The sequence below is a fragment of the Seriola aureovittata genome, chromosome 21, assembly GCF_021018895.1.
Source record: "Seriola aureovittata isolate HTS-2021-v1 ecotype China chromosome 21, ASM2101889v1, whole genome shotgun sequence".
In the NCBI taxonomy this organism is placed as follows: domain Eukaryota; kingdom Metazoa; phylum Chordata; class Actinopteri; order Carangiformes; family Carangidae; genus Seriola; species Seriola aureovittata.
This window is the reverse complement of record NC_079384.1, coordinates 16079688-16099611: the sequence shown is the minus strand read 5'-3', so window position 1 is coordinate 16099611 and position 19924 is coordinate 16079688. Positions and strand designations below refer to the sequence as shown.

The 19924-nt window shown below is 40.8% G+C and overlaps 2 protein-coding genes across 2 annotated transcripts in view; one reads left to right on the top strand and one right to left on the bottom strand.

Moving 5' to 3' along the window:
* The first annotated feature begins 30 nt into the window (after positions 1–30).
* On the top strand, positions 31–4639 carry mrpl43 (mitochondrial ribosomal protein L43). Its single transcript, XM_056366240.1, has 3 exons — positions 31–302; positions 3031–3137; positions 4051–4639. Exons 1-3 carry the CDS (start codon positions 172–174, stop codon positions 4266–4268), a joined length of 456 nt encoding a protein of 151 aa, XP_056222215.1. The 5' UTR covers positions 31–171; the 3' UTR covers positions 4269–4639.
* Positions 4640–4796: 157 nt separating this feature from the next.
* The window catches only part of sema4gb (sema domain, immunoglobulin domain (Ig), transmembrane domain (TM) and short cytoplasmic domain, (semaphorin) 4Gb), a 41436-nt gene continuing 26308 nt past the window's right edge, over positions 4797–19924 (bottom strand). The window contains exons 10-15 of the mRNA XM_056366239.1: positions 18130–18268; positions 17813–18035; positions 16983–17098; positions 16401–16555; positions 13181–13242; positions 4797–12625 (exon numbers count right to left, since the gene is read on the bottom strand). Coding sequence (XP_056222214.1) covers positions 11658–12625; positions 13181–13242; positions 16401–16555; positions 16983–17098; positions 17813–18035; positions 18130–18268 — 1663 coding nt within the window. The 3' untranslated portion in view covers positions 4797–11657. The remainder of the gene's footprint in view (positions 12626–13180; positions 13243–16400; positions 16556–16982; positions 17099–17812; positions 18036–18129; positions 18269–19924) is intronic.

Here is a 19924-nt window from a genome sequence, read left to right as displayed (position 1 = left end):
GTTACATGTTTCACACCGGAGTCTATTCTGGACGGACTGCGCTATACACATGCCCCTGAAGTCGTCCTCTATGAAAGTTATTGCTGTTTAGCGTCTTCAGCAGGTTGGTTTTTGTCGGCGGGTTGTAACAGTAGATGAGTTGATAGCTGATATTTAACCCCCGGTAGAAAGATGACGGCCAGAGGGACGCCGAGCCGCTTCCTGAAGAGTGTTCTCCAGAACGGGGTCGGTCGGTATGTCTGCCAGCTGAAACGGATTTCCATAATCTTCTCTAAAAAAGCACAGAGCTCGTTGGGAGTCAGGTAAAAAAACAAAATCATAAACCTAGTATTTAAAGTTGATTAAGGTTATATGTTTACTCTGTGAGCACTTTATTAGGAACACCATACCAACACTGGCTGAGTAGGGCCTCCTTTTGCTTTCAAAGCAGCCTTGGTTCTTCATGTCATGGATTTATACAAGATGTTGGAAACATTTCAGGTGGGATAGCTTTTGCTTTGTGTCATGGTGCACGGGACTAACGCTGGAGGTAGCCATTAGATTGGAAGGTGGTAAATTGTGGGCATAAATGGATGCACACGCTCAGTAACAATATCCAGATAGGCTGTGGTATCCAAACCATGATTTGTCAAGAGGTCAAAATAGTTTATCGTGCAACTTCTTTATTGTAAAAGCAGTCTGATCCACAATTAAAAAGAGACATCCATTGTCTGATAATAATTAAATGACAGTGAAGTAATTATCTGCAAATAATGATACTATTAAGAATAATCATAAGCCTGTCAGGGATGAAGGTCTCATGGTGTTCCTGCAGAATGTTATTGTTTATAACGGAAGCAACTCCTGTAATTTACCACAAGATAAAATATAATTTGGAACGACAGCTGTTATTATTTAACGTTCATCCTTTTCAAAATAAGACTTAAAGAACTTTGTTTAAATGGTTAAACATGATGTAACAGCAGGAGTTATACTCTATAGCTTTATTCAGAGAGGCTCATACAGGCAGGAATATTATTTAATTTTTAATTAGAATTTTTAATAAAGAGAGTAGATGTTTGAGGGAGATGTAGGGCAGAGGGTTGAGTGATGAAGGGTGGAGCGCAGGGAGAAGGATGGGGGATGCAGGAGATGGAGAAGAGAGGGGTAGGGGAGGGAAGGAAGAAGGGTGGGGGGGAGAGAGAGAAATAATGGGGCTCTTTCTTTTTCTCCTTCCTCTCGTTTTCTTTTCTCACTTCCTTCTCCTCCTTCCTTTTATCCTTCTTCTCCTCTTTTTGTCTTTTTTTTCTGCCTCCCTTTCCTCCTAATATTTCTATTATGTCTACTCCTCTTTGGTCTTTTTCCAAAACCAGAAACATCTCGGTCTCCTCTGCTTTCTCCCCTCCTCCTTCAGGACTTGGGTCTCTGCCTAGAGTTCTTGCTTCTGCACCTCCAGTCCTTGTTTCTGTGCCTTGAGTTCTTTCTCCTCCTCCTCCTACGGGACTTGTTTCAATCTCTGCAGCTATTTATTCTCCTCCTCTGTCCTTTGTACCATCTGAATCCAGAAAGCTGTTCTCCGGGCAAGCTCCTCTTTGAGCTTCTTGATGGTCTCCTCCTGAAAGATTAGATTTCTTTCACTCTTTCTGAGCCTCCAGGTTGAGATTGATTTCCTCCTGCATGAGTGGCTGGATTTGAACATCGAAACAACTGTTTTAGAAAATATCTGAGTTTTAGTGAAGTATAGAAAATAACTACAAGCCCCAGGGTGCATTTCAGCAAGAAAGATTCAATCACCAAACAGAAAAAAATATCCATCCATTATTCCAGCTGTTGACACGTTATTCCAAGGTGGTTAGCACTGGTGCTAACCTTGAAGTCCCAGCAGATAAATAGCCTGAAGTGAAGCCATGCTTCAAACTGTTTTTTAATATGTCTGTGGTTCATTTCACCAAGTGACAGATATCGTCGCAGTCACAAATTCACCACATCTCTGTCTCGAGTCGAGGCTGAAGTGAACGTTTTTTGCCACTTGGCTGCGAATAATTACAGTTTAAACATAATTCAACTGTAACTGTAAATATAAACGTGTGTTACTTGTACTGCTAATGGAGGCTTAAAACTAAGACTACACTAAAACTGATTTCATAATCTGCAGCTAATTCACTTTCGGATTCTGGGTCAATTTTGGATGAATTCCGCATGGGTATTTTGACCCTTCTGCCCAAATGATGGGCAAAACAAGACTTCTCTGCAATGAATCTGAAATAGTTACAGCTGAAGGTCAGAACATAAACCTGCATGATTGAGTTTGGTTTCATATGAAACTGGACTGTCTCACCTTCCTAGCCAAACAAGTCACAACATGAGCAACACACCTGCTAAAGCCCAGAGGTAAATCAAAAATCAAACTTAGTGTATTACAGCCACGCTGATAAAAATTCTAGATATCTGTTTGTGCTTCTTCATCCAAAACAGATGTTTATATGTGTATGGTCAAAAATGATTGAAATCAGTAATTCAGTTTTATTTTTGGTGAGCTGCTACGGTAACGCTCTGTGTTCAGCGTGCAGAGCAGTAAAGATGATGCCGAGCGACTGGTACAGCGTTTTGCTGTGAAATGGATTTTAAATATCGTCACCTTCCTAAAATAATGGCCTAAGTCATGTTTTGACAAAAATGTTTTTTTTGCCTAAATCACCCCCTCATGATGCTGGCCACCTCTGGTAAAATCGCCTGAATCCTCAGTTGAGGGGAACATGCAATTCTACCCCCGGTTGTATAATGGCCTATGTCAAAAGTGTGACTCTTTTGTTGAGTTTTTTGTGTTTCCTGAAAAACCTGAAAAAATGACTTAGGCCATTATTTTAAGAGGGTGTCGATATAAAGAAACAGAAAACGGTAACAAGTAAAGTACCTCAAAACTTTACTCATGATAAAGTATATTGCTTGAATGAATGTGAATAATGAAAAAAAAAAAAGTGCAGCATCAAATATTCTTGGTTACCATCACTAACAGCATCAAATTTTCTTCTTCTTCCTCTTGTTTCTCAGGGATTTTATTGAAGAGGGCGTTGTGGATTATGCCAAGGAAAACCCTGGTACTGTGGTGTACGTGTCTCCTCAGGCCTGCAGGATACCCAAAATAGTTGCAGAGTACTGTAAGTGCTCATTACTTTGTGTCTTGATTATTCATTATAATTATTTAATTTGCTAATTTCCTAATTATTTCCCGGGAAGCTTCCTGGAAGTCATCACAGTTGAGGTAGTTGTGTTGAGTTTAAAAACAGTTGATGAATTTCATTGAACATATTGTTAAATTCTTATAGATTTGAAATCCAGGCAGAGATCCTTTTAAACCAAAGTAAACATTTATCTATTATTTGAAGCTTTATCCTTCATATATGCTGAATTGCGTGTTGCCTGTAAACATATATTACATTTTTATTACATGTTCAGTTGACCTGCTGTGACCTGACCAATAGACTGAATAGTCTGTTTTCCTTATAATTGGCACCATTTACATGGTAGTAACACAGGAATTTATTGTCACCTCGGTTCTTTTTAACTGTAAAATAAAGTGATACTATATTATTACTCATTACATTATTTTCCTGTGTTATTGTGTGTTTTTTATCGTCTTGTTTTTTTCTAGTTGAAATTTTATGCAGACTTCTGAATCACATTGTTCTATTAAAAATATACTTTGGCCAAAATATCAAAATCCAAGGCATGTCTTACAGTTGAAAGGTCGAATTCAGGGTCATAATCAGCCTTTATATTGAAGTTAGGCTCTGTGGTTTTTGAATAGATGTATAAGACGTATGAAGAGTGAGCTACAGCAAAGTACTAGTGTTACTACTACTAGATACTGCAGGGGGCAGTATAAGACAAGCTTTGTTAGAGACCTCCACCTTCAGTTAAGTCAAATGCCACTGGGGTTTTCATTAGACTTAGTGAAGTAGTTTCACTCTGAGTCTTATGTTCTTGTTGACAATTCAACATTTCACAATAAGCAGGTCTGTTAATAACAAAAGTACGCTTAGTTGATTTCCTCTTTCTCCGTCCCGGCAGTGAACGGCAACGTGAGGGAAGAAATCGTCACAAGCAAAACGTCTCCGCAGATTTCCGAGCTTTTGACCAAACTGACCAATCAGTCCGGCCTGGAGATCATCCGCATCCGCAAACCCTTCCACACAGACAACCCCAGCATCCAGGGCCAGTGGCACCCGTTCACCAACCGACCTCCATCTGTCGGCCCCATCAGACCGCAGAAACAGGACGCTGAATAAGGACTAAAGTTAGAGTCACACTGTTTCCATCACTTAATCTTGAGAGATTTGTCCTTTTCTTTTTGAGCTGTTCTGGTTGTAGTTCTCATATTTGCAGCAGTTCGTTGAGTGTTCCTGCAGAAGACTACGGACTACTGACTGAATATGCTCTTCTGTCTGCTGGTGGCAGTAAAGCTGCTTGAGCCGTGCAGTCCCAGCTCTGGACGCCACACTTGAATAGACCTCAGATGAATCCACCAGAGGCTTGTCAGCTGACGTTATTTAAAAAAAAGCAGGTAACTGTTTTTAAGGTTATTTGAAGATTCATGTAATAAGTGCAGTGCTCAAGAGCAAAGGGAACTTTGTATGAAATAAAGAAAAAAGAAATTGTGTGTTGGTGTTTAAATTTAGATTTTCATTTGGCTTGTGTTTGAACAGCTTGTCAGAAAAAGCTTGACAGACCAAAACTGACTCCAGTGGTGCTGTCTGCATCCTTAATTTTAACTGATTTAACTGCAGTTAAAATACTTAACAGACAAGACACTGATGTACACCTTTTTTTTTTTGTTTTATTTGTATGACACAGGGAATGCACGTGTTTTTACAGTGTAATACTGATATGATTTGAAGGTTTCCTTGCTGCACAACCTTTAAATGATCCAGAGCTTAAATGAACATGACAGATAGTTGTGTGATTGCTTGAGGGACAACTCTTAACCTTCAGCACAGAGCTGTCGTCTGTATCGACTGAAAGGAACACAAAACTAACACTCGATTCAACGCGGTGGATGTTGGCAAAACTTGCTTTCTTTGCAGTTCACACAGTTCATCATTTTTTTTGACTGCAAAAAGCATGCCCTGCTTTCCCTGCACAGATAACCCCAGTGTTCTTTCACAAAAAAATACAGACATATGCAAGCAAATGCTAGTCGTCAGATGAATACAAATAAGAAGAATTGCATGGAGCGAATGGAAAAGACGCCCCAGGACAGATTGCCGGTTTCTGTTGATTGATGGATACGAGACTGTTGGCATATATAACTCTGCCTGCAGGAGATGGTTTGGCTATTTGGGAAAATTTATGTAGAATAAGAGCGTGAGAAAACTGCAGAGGGTGGTGGTGATGAGTGAGAGACACAGCAGTCGAGCTCTGCAGCTGGATACTGCTGATGATTTCACTCATTTTCTACCAAGTATCTGCACTTGAGTTGCATTTTTGATAAGAGTATGGATGCCCCTTCCCTTTAAATTATCCTCCCACATACAGACATTGGTGGAAGGAGTCAGATCTTTTAAAAGTATTTGATACCGTAACAAGGGAAATACTCAATTACAAGTAAATGTCCAACTTTTAAAGGTCTCATATTTTACACTTCCTGGTGTTTTAAGTTTTGATACCCATAAGAATATATATCTGTGGTTTTAAGGACCAAAAACCATCTCAATGTAGTTTAACATCTCTCTCAGGCTTCTCTGGGGCTCTAGCAACAACACATCGGTCAGCCAATCAGAAGAGAGGAGGCTCTGAGCCTCTCCTCTTATTGGCTGACTGCTTCCTGAGTGGTCAAATAAAAACAGCAGATTTCAGGTAAAAACCAAAAGAAATCAAATCCAAGGTCTAAGGTTGGGTGAAGGGTCCAGGTGGGCGGGGCGTGGGGCAAAGCTGAACGTGGTAAATGTTTTGTTGTAACATCACAAAGTTACAGAAGTCCTGACAGCTCATTTTAAGGTTCAATTTCTGAATACAGGCTGTGTGCATTTCTCTGTGGACTGAGCGCTTTGATACTTTCACAGTATTAATATAGAACCTAGACCTGATCCATAATCAAAAAACACATGGACATTTACCTTTAGATGGGACCTTTAAAATCTCATAAGTAAAATTACAGTAGAATTAGCAGAAGAATGCACTTTAAGTATCAAAAGTAAAAATACTGATTATGCAAAAAGTGTTAAATTTATCATGTATATTGTAGAAACTTTATGACCAATTCATCACCATCTAAGCAGCAGGTGAACATTGAAGGTATAGCTCATTTTTCACAGCTGTATATGCTGCTGTTCTTGTAGTTTAATCTATAACAATGTATAGTTTTATTTTATTTAATATATAAAATCTTAATTTGAAAAGTAATTAGTAACTATGAGTGTGAGTACTTGAGTAAATGTACTTCTTACTTTCCACCACTGCATATAGACTGCAGTTACTGTTACTGTCACTGCTCAGCCAATAAAAGTGGCTAAGGTTTTAATAAAAGACATGGAATTAAAAGCATTAAATGGCTAATGATGCTCACTTCCTGCATTTTCATTTATCTATGGCACCAGTTACATTTATCAGAGCCACTGTGCTCCCATCACACCCGCGCTCCCCAATGGGAACTGGCACAGCTTGACCCACGCTAGGACTTTAAAAGGCTCTAAATAAAGATGCTGTTGCTAAGTTACTAGCCTTGAACGCTGCTCTGAAAATGGTCATTTTATCCCCACCTTATGTTATACCTCTGCTCTGTAATATATGTATGTAAATGAGGATCATGTGGGCTGCGTTCCCAGCGGAGGACAGTGGCCTTGCTGCTCGCCACAAGCTAAAAATGACCGAGTATCTTGAGAAGAGGAACGAGTGTGAACATGTTTTTGCATGTAATTTCCTGACTTCCCCTCAGGGCTGTTGATGATGAACATATTTTCCCCCAGGCTGAACATAATGCAAAGTGTTTCTTTTGTTTTATCTTCACAAGAGCAAGTGAAAATTTTATGAATTCAAATAAATAAGACATGAGACTCAACATTAAAAAAAAAAAAAAAGTCTTTCTGTCAACAGCTCAAGTGATTAAACTATCTTACAAGAAGCAGCGATGTCGTTTCAGCCAAGACCACATGGGTAAGTTTGTTATCTACATCTGAAAATCATACAGAACCAACTTGATGGAAAGTGTCACAGTTTACAGGAGTATACTACAAAGTATTTACGTAAGAACAGTGCAAATTGTGGACTCTTTACACCAGTTTCTTTGGCCAACACTTAGAGAAATGATCTACGTCTACATAAAATATCCTGTCGTTGCATATTGAATCAGCAGGATGTATATTCGCAAAAACAAGTGCTTCACTGTGTGTTTGTGTACAGAAACAATGTGAATGTGAAACTGGTAGCCAACACGTTAGCTATTTTTACATAAAGTCCATAGCACAGAAAGCAGTGCGGAGCCATTGGCTATTGTAAACAGATTGTCTTTGAGTGAGAAAGAAGCAGCAGCAGCAGCAATGGTCGCAGATTCAGATGAAGCTTCCAACATGTTAAAGATTGTCCACAATTCGAGGATGAGTTAACATGATTATGGGAGCTTTTGTATAATACATGGTTAAGTACAGCAACATGTTGAACTCAGTAGAAACTTTTACAAAATTAAAATGTAACCCAACAAAAACATTTCAAATAAATCATACCTATGAATTAGCATGGACCAGAAAATCTCATCAATCCTGATCAGACTTTCTGAGCCCTGTGGGTACAATAAAATTTAGTTTCACGGAGTCATGTTTAATCTGTCTGATGCGTATGGGGAAGTTGTACAAGGAAAAATATCTCATAAATCATAACTTCAGCAAAAAATGTGAGATGAACATTTATTTAATCTCTGATGTTAAACTAATGCGTTCTCCGGTCCCTGCTTTCACCAACACAGACTCAAGCTCTTTGAAAAACTGCCTCTAATTGATTAGGGGCCATCATGGCCATTTGTAAACTCAGCAGGGTCCTTGAGAGAGAGTGTGAATGTGAGCAGAGAGAGTAACAGATGATGCTGTCATGCAGGGGTGATGAGACGGGGAAAGAAAAGAGATGGCAGAGTGGGACAGAGAGGGGAGCAATGAAGATGAGGATAAAGACAACTGAAAAAAAGCTAAAGAGGCAGACAAAAAAAGAAAGCTAAAAAGCTGCCAACATGTTCGTCTGTTCTCTGCATGGATATCCGGGGCATGTAGGTCAGGTGAAACGACCAGGAAAGGTCAGGGGAACAACCACTCAGAACACTTTTTCATATCCAGATAAGTGCGAAAAGGTGTCCAGTATATATAGTATTGGTTTAGTGGAGTCTGCAATATATAAAAGCAGGTCGTCTGCATATAGTCACACTTTCTGTTAAGTTCCTGCCATTCTTTTTATTCACACATGGAGACAAACAGCAGCAGCGAAAGTGGACAGCCCTGCTTCAACCCACAGCCAAGAGGAAAATATGTAGAATAACTTTTGGAGTGCAGGCAAAAATACAATGAGGAATATAGAAACGTTAGCTAAGTCAAAAAATATTTTCCAATGCAAAATTTGCCTCAAAACACGTAAGCCCACTCCATCTAATCAAAAGCTTTTTCTGCATCCGTGCTATTTCTCGTAGTAAAAAACAAATGTCTACTTGTAATAAAATATGTTGAAATAATACATGGTCGAACAAATTCTAAGGGAATAATTACGCAAACAACTTATAGTCAGTGTTCATGAAAGAGGCCAGCCTTTACCTGCTAAATCAGATATATCCCCTGTTTGTATAAAAGTGATACTGATGCTTGGCATAACAATAAAGGGAGATGTTCAGTTTGAAAAGAATCAGTAAACATAATCAGCAGAAGTGGGGTTAAAGTTTAAAAAAAAAAAAAACGGAAATGTGCATTCAAAAGAGGATAAAGGTGCATACTTCTGAACAGTCTCTCCTTGACGATATTCATGTTCCTGCTCTCAGCTGAACACACAAAAAGGGATAATATTTGATGTGCAAAGATTGGAAAAAAGAGTTTCATACACAAGCACGCAGCCAGGTATGTACTTTGTTGGAAGCACATAGAGTGCACTATATTCTCTCTCAAACAAGGTTCATAATAAAGTGGCTTTCAAGGAAAACAAGAAGATGACTTAAAACCTTCGAGTGCAAAACAGCTCCTGTCTCATTCCATCATCATCTCTTTCCTGCGTGGCTAACCAGGACATGGAGGTCAAATGTTTCATGCCTGCCTCTACCTGCAAAGATGGCGGACAAAGATGCCCCCGTCCTCTCTCTTTTTTTGGAGACGAGCCAAACGCTGCTGTTGCTGTCAGCGACGCTCTGACAGATGCACACTGCGAGTCACCAGAGACGGCCTGCCGCCGAGCCACTGCCACAAGAGCTGATTCAACACTTTGCCGGAAAGACAGATCTTTATTTACCACTGGCCGTGACACGTTTACAAACTACTCCGAGATTCATTTCAGTCACTTCTCTCCAACTTATACAAGCACTATTTAATCATAACGCTGTTCACCTTGCCAAAGGAATACTGTAAGCTCTGCAGTTTGTGTTGTTTTGGCATTGCTCTGGTGTCAGGTAAACACAGGGGATGCTTTTTGTGTCGCATGTGTGAAGGTCCTCTCCAGTCTGATTTGGAAACATGCCACTGGCAGCCTTTTCACAGCAGAGGACAAACACAAATCTGTCTGTCATTTATTATTGCAGACCAGATGAAAAGCATTTTTTTTCTCTTTGTAACATCATTTTTTTTTAAGAATTCAGTGCTTGGATTCCATCGTCTTGAGAAGGCAAATATCTTCAAGGTGTAAGGAATAATAATCCAAAAATTGCGCCTCAGTCTGACAGTATATAGGTGTATAAATATGGTAAGGATTTTCTTTACAGCTTGTTCTTAGTGTGTTGTGTTTTCTTCTCAGCCTCCTGAGCCCTGAAGTCAATCTGTGGTCTTCAGTGAATTCAATCAACCTAACCACGAAATGACTGCTCCTGTAATAGACCACTGAAGCTGCCGCTCACACAGCTCTGGCTCTTTCTCACACACACACACAGATGCAGAAACAGAAACAGAAAGACAGAAAGACACTAATAATAAAAAATCCAAATTGTCCAAGAGTCCGCTACAGGTGTTTCCATTAGGACTGGCACAACACAAAGCTACTAACAGCTGCAACAGTGATGTCGTTATTGCTATTTACATGAGAACAAATAAAAATGAGGAAAGATTGGTTGAAAAATAAACGGAAATGTATGATTTGTCTTCACACCTGTGCTGTCGTGCACAGTAACAGAACTGGCTTCTAAAAGTGACACTCCACATAAAATCTTATATTTCATGCATCAAACAGAGAGAGGAAGCTTGTAATCGATTAGTCTATTGATCGACTAATTAAAGCAAAAATCAGCTTCTCAAACGTGAGGATTTGCCTATTTTTCATTGGTCAGACAAAAGAAGTCATTTGATAAGACGGGACATCAGATTGGACAAAGAGGTTTTCTGCTACTTTTTGAAACTAAATGATTAAGCAAATCAAAAAAAAAAAAAAAAAAGACTTAATCGATCATGAAGGCAGTCGTAAAGTTCAGCCTTAAAACAGACTCCAACTTTTCCAGTTTTCGGTGTAGAAAAAACAGTGGATCAAAACACGATGAGCTACTCCTGCAGCAGAATCCGCTTCTCTGCGTGTCTGTGCATGTGCTCAGTATCTGGCAAACACAATTGTTTTGTGCAAATATGGGTAAATGCACTTGCTCTTAAAAGCTTGCTTAATAAAAAAGATACTGTTGTGGTAAGTCTTTCGGTAATGTAAGAAGAGACTGTCGGGTCAGCACGGCTGTCAGGATGGGGGGGGCGGGTATATACCTCCTTGTTAACCATTAATGTAACACAAGTCAGATGGGACGGCAGGACAACTGTTTGACTTGTTGTTTTGGACTGTGCAACATTTAGACTGCCATCCATCCTTTTTGCTAAGACCCAGCAGCCAAATCAAACCTACGACCATCAGACTAGAAGGACTATGGGTGAGTCAAACCTCTTCTCCCCCCCGGAACCACAACAAACCTGATGGACAAGCAGGAACTTCCTCATGTCAAACACACAGGGCATGGAGGGTATGCCATGTTTTCAATGCTTAGTGATAGATTTTGGGTGGAGTATCACTTTAAGCTCCATAGAGTGCTAATATTACATGGCATTAAAAACTTCCTTAACACTTCCACGGTCTAAAAAATACATGATCACCTCCTGGCCATTTTTTTCTTTTTTTTAGTTCCGTTTTGCACCTTTGCCTTTTGTGTCATGTGACTACCATCTTTAACAAGCCTCCGGAGAGTCCACATGGTAATTTCTTACGCACTGGTGCAGTTTTTGGCCAAATTTTTCACAGCTTCGCTCTCTGAATATCAATCTGTGGTTAGTGTTGTCCATTGTTGAAGTGAAATCATGGGCCATTCAGTCACGGGAGACACGGGAGGCTGCACATTTCAGATCAGGTTAGGACACAACCTGCAGGTACTCTGACACTGGGTATACACAGCAGCGTTTGATACAGTCAGTTCTCCCCACAACCTACGGGTCACAGTTGGGGTAAAAATAAATAACTGTGGGACAAAGACTGAGAGGGGCGTCCTAGATGGAGCTCTCATCTGGCTGCAGGTCAAGCTGTGTGTGTTTCCTCTTCTCCAGGATCCTGTTGAGCTCCTCTGTGAAGGAGTGGTAGAGCGGCGACATGCCCTCGGGGTCGGCCTGCCTCAGCAGCACGTAGCTGTTCCCGTTCATCTTCCTCAGCACGCTGGGCAGAGTGGCCGACAGCCCGTTGGCATAGTCCATGTTGGGGAGCGGAGGTGGCATAGGGAGAGGAGGGGCTGGGGGAGGCGTTTTTGCCGGAGACATCTGGCACTCGCCTGGAACTATCTGGAGGAAACCATCGCCCATGTCCCCGAAGGTTGGCACCGAGACGGACCGACGACCTTGGCGGCCGTTGCAGTGGCTGGAGATGGTTTTGAGTTCAAGATGCGAGCTTCTTTTTCTCTCAGAGGCCCCCAGGACCTGCAGCCCTTGCTGAGAGAACTTTCGGTCCCGAGTGGCCCGTCTGGTGCAGAAGCTCACGTAAAGCAGCACCACAGTCAACACCAAGCAGAGCCCTCCGAGAACCGCCACCAGAGAGATGTACACAGCCTCCATGTGTCTGTAGGTCTGGTACTCCGGTCCTGGAGGCAGCGGGGCGGGAGGTGAGGGCAGAGGCTGCTCAGTGGGGCTGCTGGTGGAGAAAACAGTCGGGCTGGAGACTGTGGTGGGGTTAGTCGTGGCCGTGGGCTCCACGGGGAAGTACGGGTCGGTGTGCACCCTGACTGTGTAAAGATAAACCAGCACGGAGACTGAGTTCTCGACAGCGAAGCAGCGATAAGAGCCGCTCTGTTGGGCACGAGCTCCGATTATGAGGAGGCCATCTGTGCCGATGCGGTAACCAGAATTCAGGTCGTATCCCTGGAGTTCTTTGCCGTTCAAAGTCCAGCGTGGAGTTGCCAGGTTGGAACGTAGCTCACACTGTAGTAGCACGTCATCACCCGACATCACAGAACGCCTCCGGTGGACAACTGAGCAACAGGAACAGAGAACAAGAGACATGAGACGGAGCTAAAAAGAGATGAAACCAGTGAGATAAACTACAGCACAGAGAGACAGCATGACAAAAATGCAGCAGGACAGAGAGACGGATATGGAAAGAGATGTCAGGTCGCCAAGGTTACGATTTCAAAGTGCAGGTGAGCAACCTTTCAACATCACTTTCTATTACATTTCATAAGCCTCTTTAAATGTAGGGAGCCCTGCAATGCAGCCAGCATGACCGCCTGACCTCCAGCAAGAGAGGAACTGATTAAAATGTGTACGCTGGGACCTGGGGGGGGGGATGGGTAAGGAACACACACCTAATGAAATCCTTTAATAGCTGCTAAGTGCTTGAGTTTTCAGGCAGAGTAAAGAAGGGTTGGATTTTTTTCCATGTGTGTGTGGGTGTGTGTGTGTGAGAGAGAGAGAGAGAGTCAGGCAAACTAATGAAGGGGACTGAAAGGGAGGTGAAATGAAGTGCTAAACTTTCTCAACATTAAAATGGATGTACAGTGTGTGCATGTGTGTGTGTTCTAACATACCATTTCCTGAATTCTCCCTGCAGCCTCTGACCCCTCTCAGGATGTCCTGGGTGAGGTTTGACCTGAAAAAAGGTCATTTCAAATGAGTTACATTTTTGAAAAATGAGTATTTAACCTTTATTTAACATCTGAAACTACAAATCTCTGTCCAAGTCAAGTCGTGGCCATGATAGGCAGGAATAACACTGAGTAACAGACAAACAACATGAGACAGATCAAACAAAATATGCCACAAAACCAGAATTAAACAGGAAGGCGATTATAAAAATAATTTGTACAATCAAGAATTCATCCTGAAAACCGTCTTCACGGCAACTCAAGAGCTGTAACTTAATGCAGACACATCAAGACTGAACAATACTCCAAAGCACCTGCAGTCACAAGAGAGAAGTTTCTGCAGCAATAATTTGAATTCACAAAGAGACGCCAAATTTTGCAGTTTTTAAACCCTCCCTGCAGAAGGTTCCAGGCGGAGGGAACAGCAGACCTAAATGCTTTTCTATGCAGTTCAGCGCAGAACAGCAGTAATAAAACTCCTGCTACTCTCTATTCATATCTCTGCTCTCTAACACCAGACAGCAGACCGCTCACTTCCCTTTATAGAAAGTTCAGGATAACAAAAACAATCTAATTGCTTTAGAAATGAAGTGGATATTGTCCGTTATAAACCGGGGGACCAGGGAAGATCTCCCATTAATGTTGCCGCTGCCCTCAGAAACTCCAAAACAAATCCACAGGAGAGGCTGATGTGTCTGCTGCCGTAATGTAGATTAAGATGTCTGCTACTCACTCATGCAGAGTGAATGAAGAGAGGCACAAACAGCCTTCAGTGCCAGAGTGAGCTAAAGTATGCCTGCATGTGTGTGTGTGTGTGTGTGTGTGTGTGTGTGTGTGTGTGTGTGTGTGTGTGTGTGTGTGTGTGTGTGTGTGTGTGTGTGTGTGTGTGTGTGGTTGTTTGTTTGGGAGGGCTTGAAGCATGAACTGGTTCATGTATGGATGCCATTCCAGCTGAATCCCACCACTTCCAGTTTTCTTAGAGCCACTGGTCAAACTAATCCACAGCACAACGAATTTTACAAGATGCAAGATTAAGAATTAAAATTTAATGAAGTTTTAATAAAAGTTTTTTTTCCCCATTGGATTTTATTTACAGGATTCACATAATATTTTATTATGTAATGGTGGAGTGTAACATAATTCGAAGTTCGTCGGCTTTACTTTACTTTTTCCATTTCATGCCGAGTTAGTGTACATTTGTGCTCAGCTAAAGTTGTGAGGGAAATAACGGGAGTTTTTATTTACTTTAAAATTAAGCTTTAACATAGAAAATATATAATAGGCTTAAAAATATACTCACCTAAAATAGTAAAATGCTACTTACATTTTAATGCATAAGAAATAATAATCTATTCATATTGTATATACTAGCATAACAAACACAGGTATTTGTCTACATTGAGAACTTTTACTTTTGACACTTTAACTTCACTCTGCAGATAATACTAACACACTCTTTAGATCCTTGTTACTTGTAACAGAGAAATGTTACAGTGTGGTACTGGTATTTTTACTTAATGAAGGGGATCTGAGGGTTTCCTCCTCAGAAAGAAATGAAAGAACGCTTTCTACAGGTCTGTAATTTCCTAATAATTTTCTTTAAATTCTCCTGTAAAGATCTGTGTAATTTGCTAATAGTTAAAGGGGAAACAGGAATTTATTTAAAAAGTCAAGAAAAGCTTGATTTAAAGCCAAACAAATATCAATTCATTATTCATTTAGACTTTAACCTTCATACAGAACAGAATTATTTGCTTGTCTGTACACAAATATCTTGTTTTTTTCATGTTCCGCTGACCCACTGTGCTCTGACTGTTACACTCTCCATTTAATTACACATGCAGTTAAATGAAATGAATTACTTGAAACTGTACCCATGAAACACTGCCTCTGTTTTCTCTAATTAGTGTGAAGCTACAAAGTTGTTTTCCAGCAAACTCCTTTCCCCCGACTATAGCTACACACATATATAAACATGTAATAAATGGTTTATTACACACTTTTATGCCGTTGTACACAGATAAGTGTTTATTAATGTATTTGTCAATAACTATAACTCCTACTGTGGGAACACGACTAGCGGCTGCTGCATAAACAGATAATGAATCAAATTATAATAAATCATAGTTGTAATAATGCAAAATATAATTAGTTGCTGACAAAAACGGCACATTAATCAACACTTTAAAGTCCTTATAGCTGCTCACAACTACATTACAGTGCATTCTAACCCATTTACTAAATACTGTATACTGTTCATGAATGCTAAATACAGGGACTTAAACTAAAGTGTTACCAAAAGAGGTCACTCAGTTTCACTTTCTCTTCTAAATGCTGATTTCAGGTGTTTTCAAATGTGAATGTTTTTTGAGGTAATAATTGAAAATTTAAACTTTCCCTTCTACAGAAGAAGCTCCTGCTGAGGCGAACAGAGCTGATGAGAAAAATTGAGGTCGACTACATTGTCTTAGACCTGCTTTCATAAAAATTCTGTTGGAAGGGAAAGTAAGCTGTATAAATAATTCATTAGACTCCAGGATTGCTGTTGGGCCCAGAAGGAAGAAGTAAACATCAACTAAAAAGGTCGTGTAATGCAAAAAAAATGAGCTCTGTGTCAAGATTATTAATTTCTGCTTGGAGCTTTATTACTTGATTCAAGAGGGTCTAACAGTAATCATTATACCTAATTATCACGCCATCGCGTAGTCTGAACAATTCACTGTTATTTGACTGTCATATTAACTACATGCTCTTAGAAAATTTAGATTCTCATGTCAAATGTCACTATATCATGTTTTTACTTGGAAAAAAAAAAGCTTAATTTTTCCATTCAATTTAGAGAACCACTCTTATTTTGAAAATTTCTCAGACTTTCATTCAAATGCATACATCGGCAGATAGAAAACACGAAAAGCTGTTTCAGGAGGGAATGAAGGAGGGGAATGAGCAGAATAGACAGATGCGACTGCAGAGAGGGTTTAAGGGGATGTAGACTCCGGATCCATGATGGAGCAATTTGTATCTTTCTGGTTTTCTGTCAAGTCTCGAGTCTAATATACACATGTAACCACTCGAGGCTGTCTGTGTGTTTGCCTCCTCACTGGGAAAATGTGCCCTTGAGTCTACACGCATCAACGTCTCTGTTTGTGTGTGTTTCCCTCACCTCTGTGCACGTGAGGATATTTCCACACACACCCTCCCGTCCCAGCCACAGAACGGATCTCTGGCGAACACGCAGTCGTAGCAGGAAGTGTATCTCTGACAGGCTGACATCGGTACCTGCACCACTCCAGAGTGGGAGCCAACATAGATGCTCCGCTGTGACACAAAAGATAAATGACTGGACGTTAGTCATTTTTCTACCTTTTCAGCTTTTAAGCCTAAATTTACAATAGGCAACATGAGTATTGGAGTGAATTGCAATATAAGCAGCATATTTGTTGAATAATCATCGATTATTGATGGATTTGGGAATTTCAGAAGAAATTTCCATTGTCTGCTCGCTGCATATTAGCTTTCCACCAAACACTTACTTTACACATGCAGTTTATAAAAATTTTGGCACTGAAATATTCTTAAATCCTAATTTACTGACTCCGACTGACTGAAAAGTCTCTGTCAACAGCGTGTTTACACTCCATTTCTATGAGGTAAATGTATTAACCAGAACATGATCTATCATCTTTTCATTTGCAACTCTTTAGCATAAAAAAGCCATTTACACACTCACAGCATGAATACGTACCAGAGCTGCGGATATGACCATACTCTCTATGGGCTGCGGTTTATCAAACAATTGCAGCTCCTCTATGATATGCATTTCTCCGTCAACGTCTACAGCTCTGTGCAACCACCCGTCATCTGTAGGAAAAGACACAACCTTGTCAAACAAGACACTAGAATAACCTGGAGAGGCAATAAATAGTACAAGATATAGTCAACATGAAAACACCAACAATGTGTTAGGCCATCACTCAAGACATCCTGACTTCCCTATCTTTAATCATAGTCTCAGCCCTAAGGCTGTTTATCTCTATCAAAGATGCAAACGGTCACAAATATATAGTTTAATTAAAGAAAAGACTCAGTAATTTCCTAAAACAGCTGGAGACTGTAGTTTTCAGCAAATATTTCTCAAACAGGAGCAAATGGTGATTTGTTTGGGACTATTTACAGTTGTGGATTAATATGCACTTAATGACCATTTCCAGCAGCAGGATGTGTATATGGAACTGGATTGAAATAAATTGTTAATGAAGTCACCCAGTACGAGAATGTGTTTTCAGCAATGCTAGCGGCAAAGACGGTTTGAAGACTAAAGGAAATATCTCACACAGCTAGTGGATGGTTTGCGATGCAGTTTTGTTCAGACACTCACATATTCACATAGACATTAGCAGGAAGCCACATACAGCCTACCAGAGCTGCTAGCATGGCTGTAGATTCAGTCCTGTCACACTACAATGCAGCAGCTCTGCGGCAATATCAGGCTGCTACAACACACACAATACTTGTGAGGCGAGTCAGTTTTAGTCTTTTCACTAGAGTCGTCGTGTGTTCAGTAGTAAAACTCACCAGTTCCCAAAAACAGAACAGTATAAATGTTTCCATCCAGCGCCGGCTCCTTGTGCACGGCTATCTTGACATAGTTGACACTCCTCTTGAACAAAAGAGGACGGACCCCTATTGGGTGCACCTGGCCGGCCATCAGTGGGTGCCTTCTGGCAAAAGTGAGGACATTGTCTGGGAGGTCTCGGGATGAGTTGATGCCCTGGGACCTGTGCAGATCTGTTATGCACTGTGAGATATGAGATAAAGCGAGGCAGAGAAATGATCAGTGCTCTTTTGTTTAAATGTTTGTATAAAAAGTGGTTTTAACTGATTGAACTTACAGATCCAGGTCTTGGCTCTGGCACCTTCCCTGTGTACTCCCTCCACTTTGAGTCCTGCACCTCCATGTACGGCCCCTCGAAAACCTTCTGTACATCTGAGAAGGCGTACTGGCAGATAGCAGAAGCTTTGATATTCTTCCTGAAAGACAATACCCCCCCACCCCCCCACCACCACCACCCCAGAGGACACACTCAGGATTAATGATTCAACGTTGAATAAACACTGAGAGGTTATTATCTGGGGAGCAGCTGCCACCCAGATCGAATTTCAAGCACATCACAGATCGTCAGTGGCCACTGACAGGTGAAAAGGTAACTAGGCTACCGAGAAGACTTCTCTATTCTCTGAAAACCGTGGGTGTTGAGGTTGTAAAGGTTTTTTTGGGGTTTTTTTTTTTACATTTGCATTTTAGCAATTTGTCTTGCGTGGACATGTGGGAGCGGTGTCACTGACAGGTGTGTAATTTTCCCTCTTTATCTCCAGTCGCTACTCCAGTCATCCACTCCAGAAGGAAATATTTGTTTTGCAGATTTTTCAACACCACACTCACAGCACTGAAATTCCCACTCCCCCGTGAGTCATAAATAAAACAGCCCCTTTTGTGGTTTTGGTGGCGTACCTGTGACAGAAAAGATTTGTTCAGCAACATAACAACAGCATGAGTTGTGGAGTTGGGAACCAGGTGACCCTTAATCTTCAGCCCTAAAGGTGAGATTAGTAATGGGGTGGGTTGTGTCTGCGTCACATTCTTGGATCCATTGTGTGCCCACCTCGGCCTTCAAAAGCAGTCAAGTGAGAAAAATGAGATCGAAGTGAAACCAGAATCTGTCTTCAAACCAGGTGAGCGGTATAGCTCCGGGGCTCTCGCACAGTTGAGTCTAATGCATAGTAATGACTACTACTCAGACAGGTGTATGTTTTTAAAAGGAAACCAGAGGAAGCTTCTGCAGTAGAACAAGAGGACAGACACACCGACAGAGGTTGAGCTCGAATATCCACAAAAGAGAAGCATGGAAGTGGGAAAAAAAAAAAAAAAGAAGGAAAAAGCAAGAGAGAAATAGACAGCGTTACTGTGCTGTTGCAATGCAATCCTCTCCATCAGAATCCAAACACCCTTGGGACGGTTTTATGCAGCATGACTCTGCATATCAGCATAAACACACACGCACATCGCTGCCAGATATTCCAGTCGTCCTCTGACACTGTCACACCAGCTCTGACTGCAGCTCGGCTCGCTCTGTTCTGATAACAACTCACCTAGGGTTTGGAATAACGAGTTTTCCTGTTATCCGTTAATCTTTTTATTATAACTACAATTAATCATTTATTCTAGAAAATAGGAAAAAAATGTGCATAACAAGGTTTCAGAGCCCAAGGTGACATTATTTTGTCTGAACAATAGGCCGACCCCCCCCCCCAATTTTTCAATTTAAGTTAAGTTCATTTTTACTGCCAGTACAACAACCTGTTGTTAGGCATTTGTCCTAGTGTGTTCATAGGACAGACATAACAACACTCAGCACAACACACCAATGATGAAACCATAAACACAAGAACAATTTAAAGCACCAGAGATGTGACCTAAAAACTATACACCTTGAGGGCAGGAGCTTAAATAACTTAAATATGCAAACCATATAATTACAATGTCAAGCAACTAAAACCAAAATGTACCTTAAAGTGCCAGAGGTTTTTTTCGTGAAGTTGAACTTTTTGAATAGAAGTTTGTGATTGGAGAGAGTGGCCAAGAACTTTAGATGCAATTTGGTTTTTTTTTTTGGCCATTTTATGCCT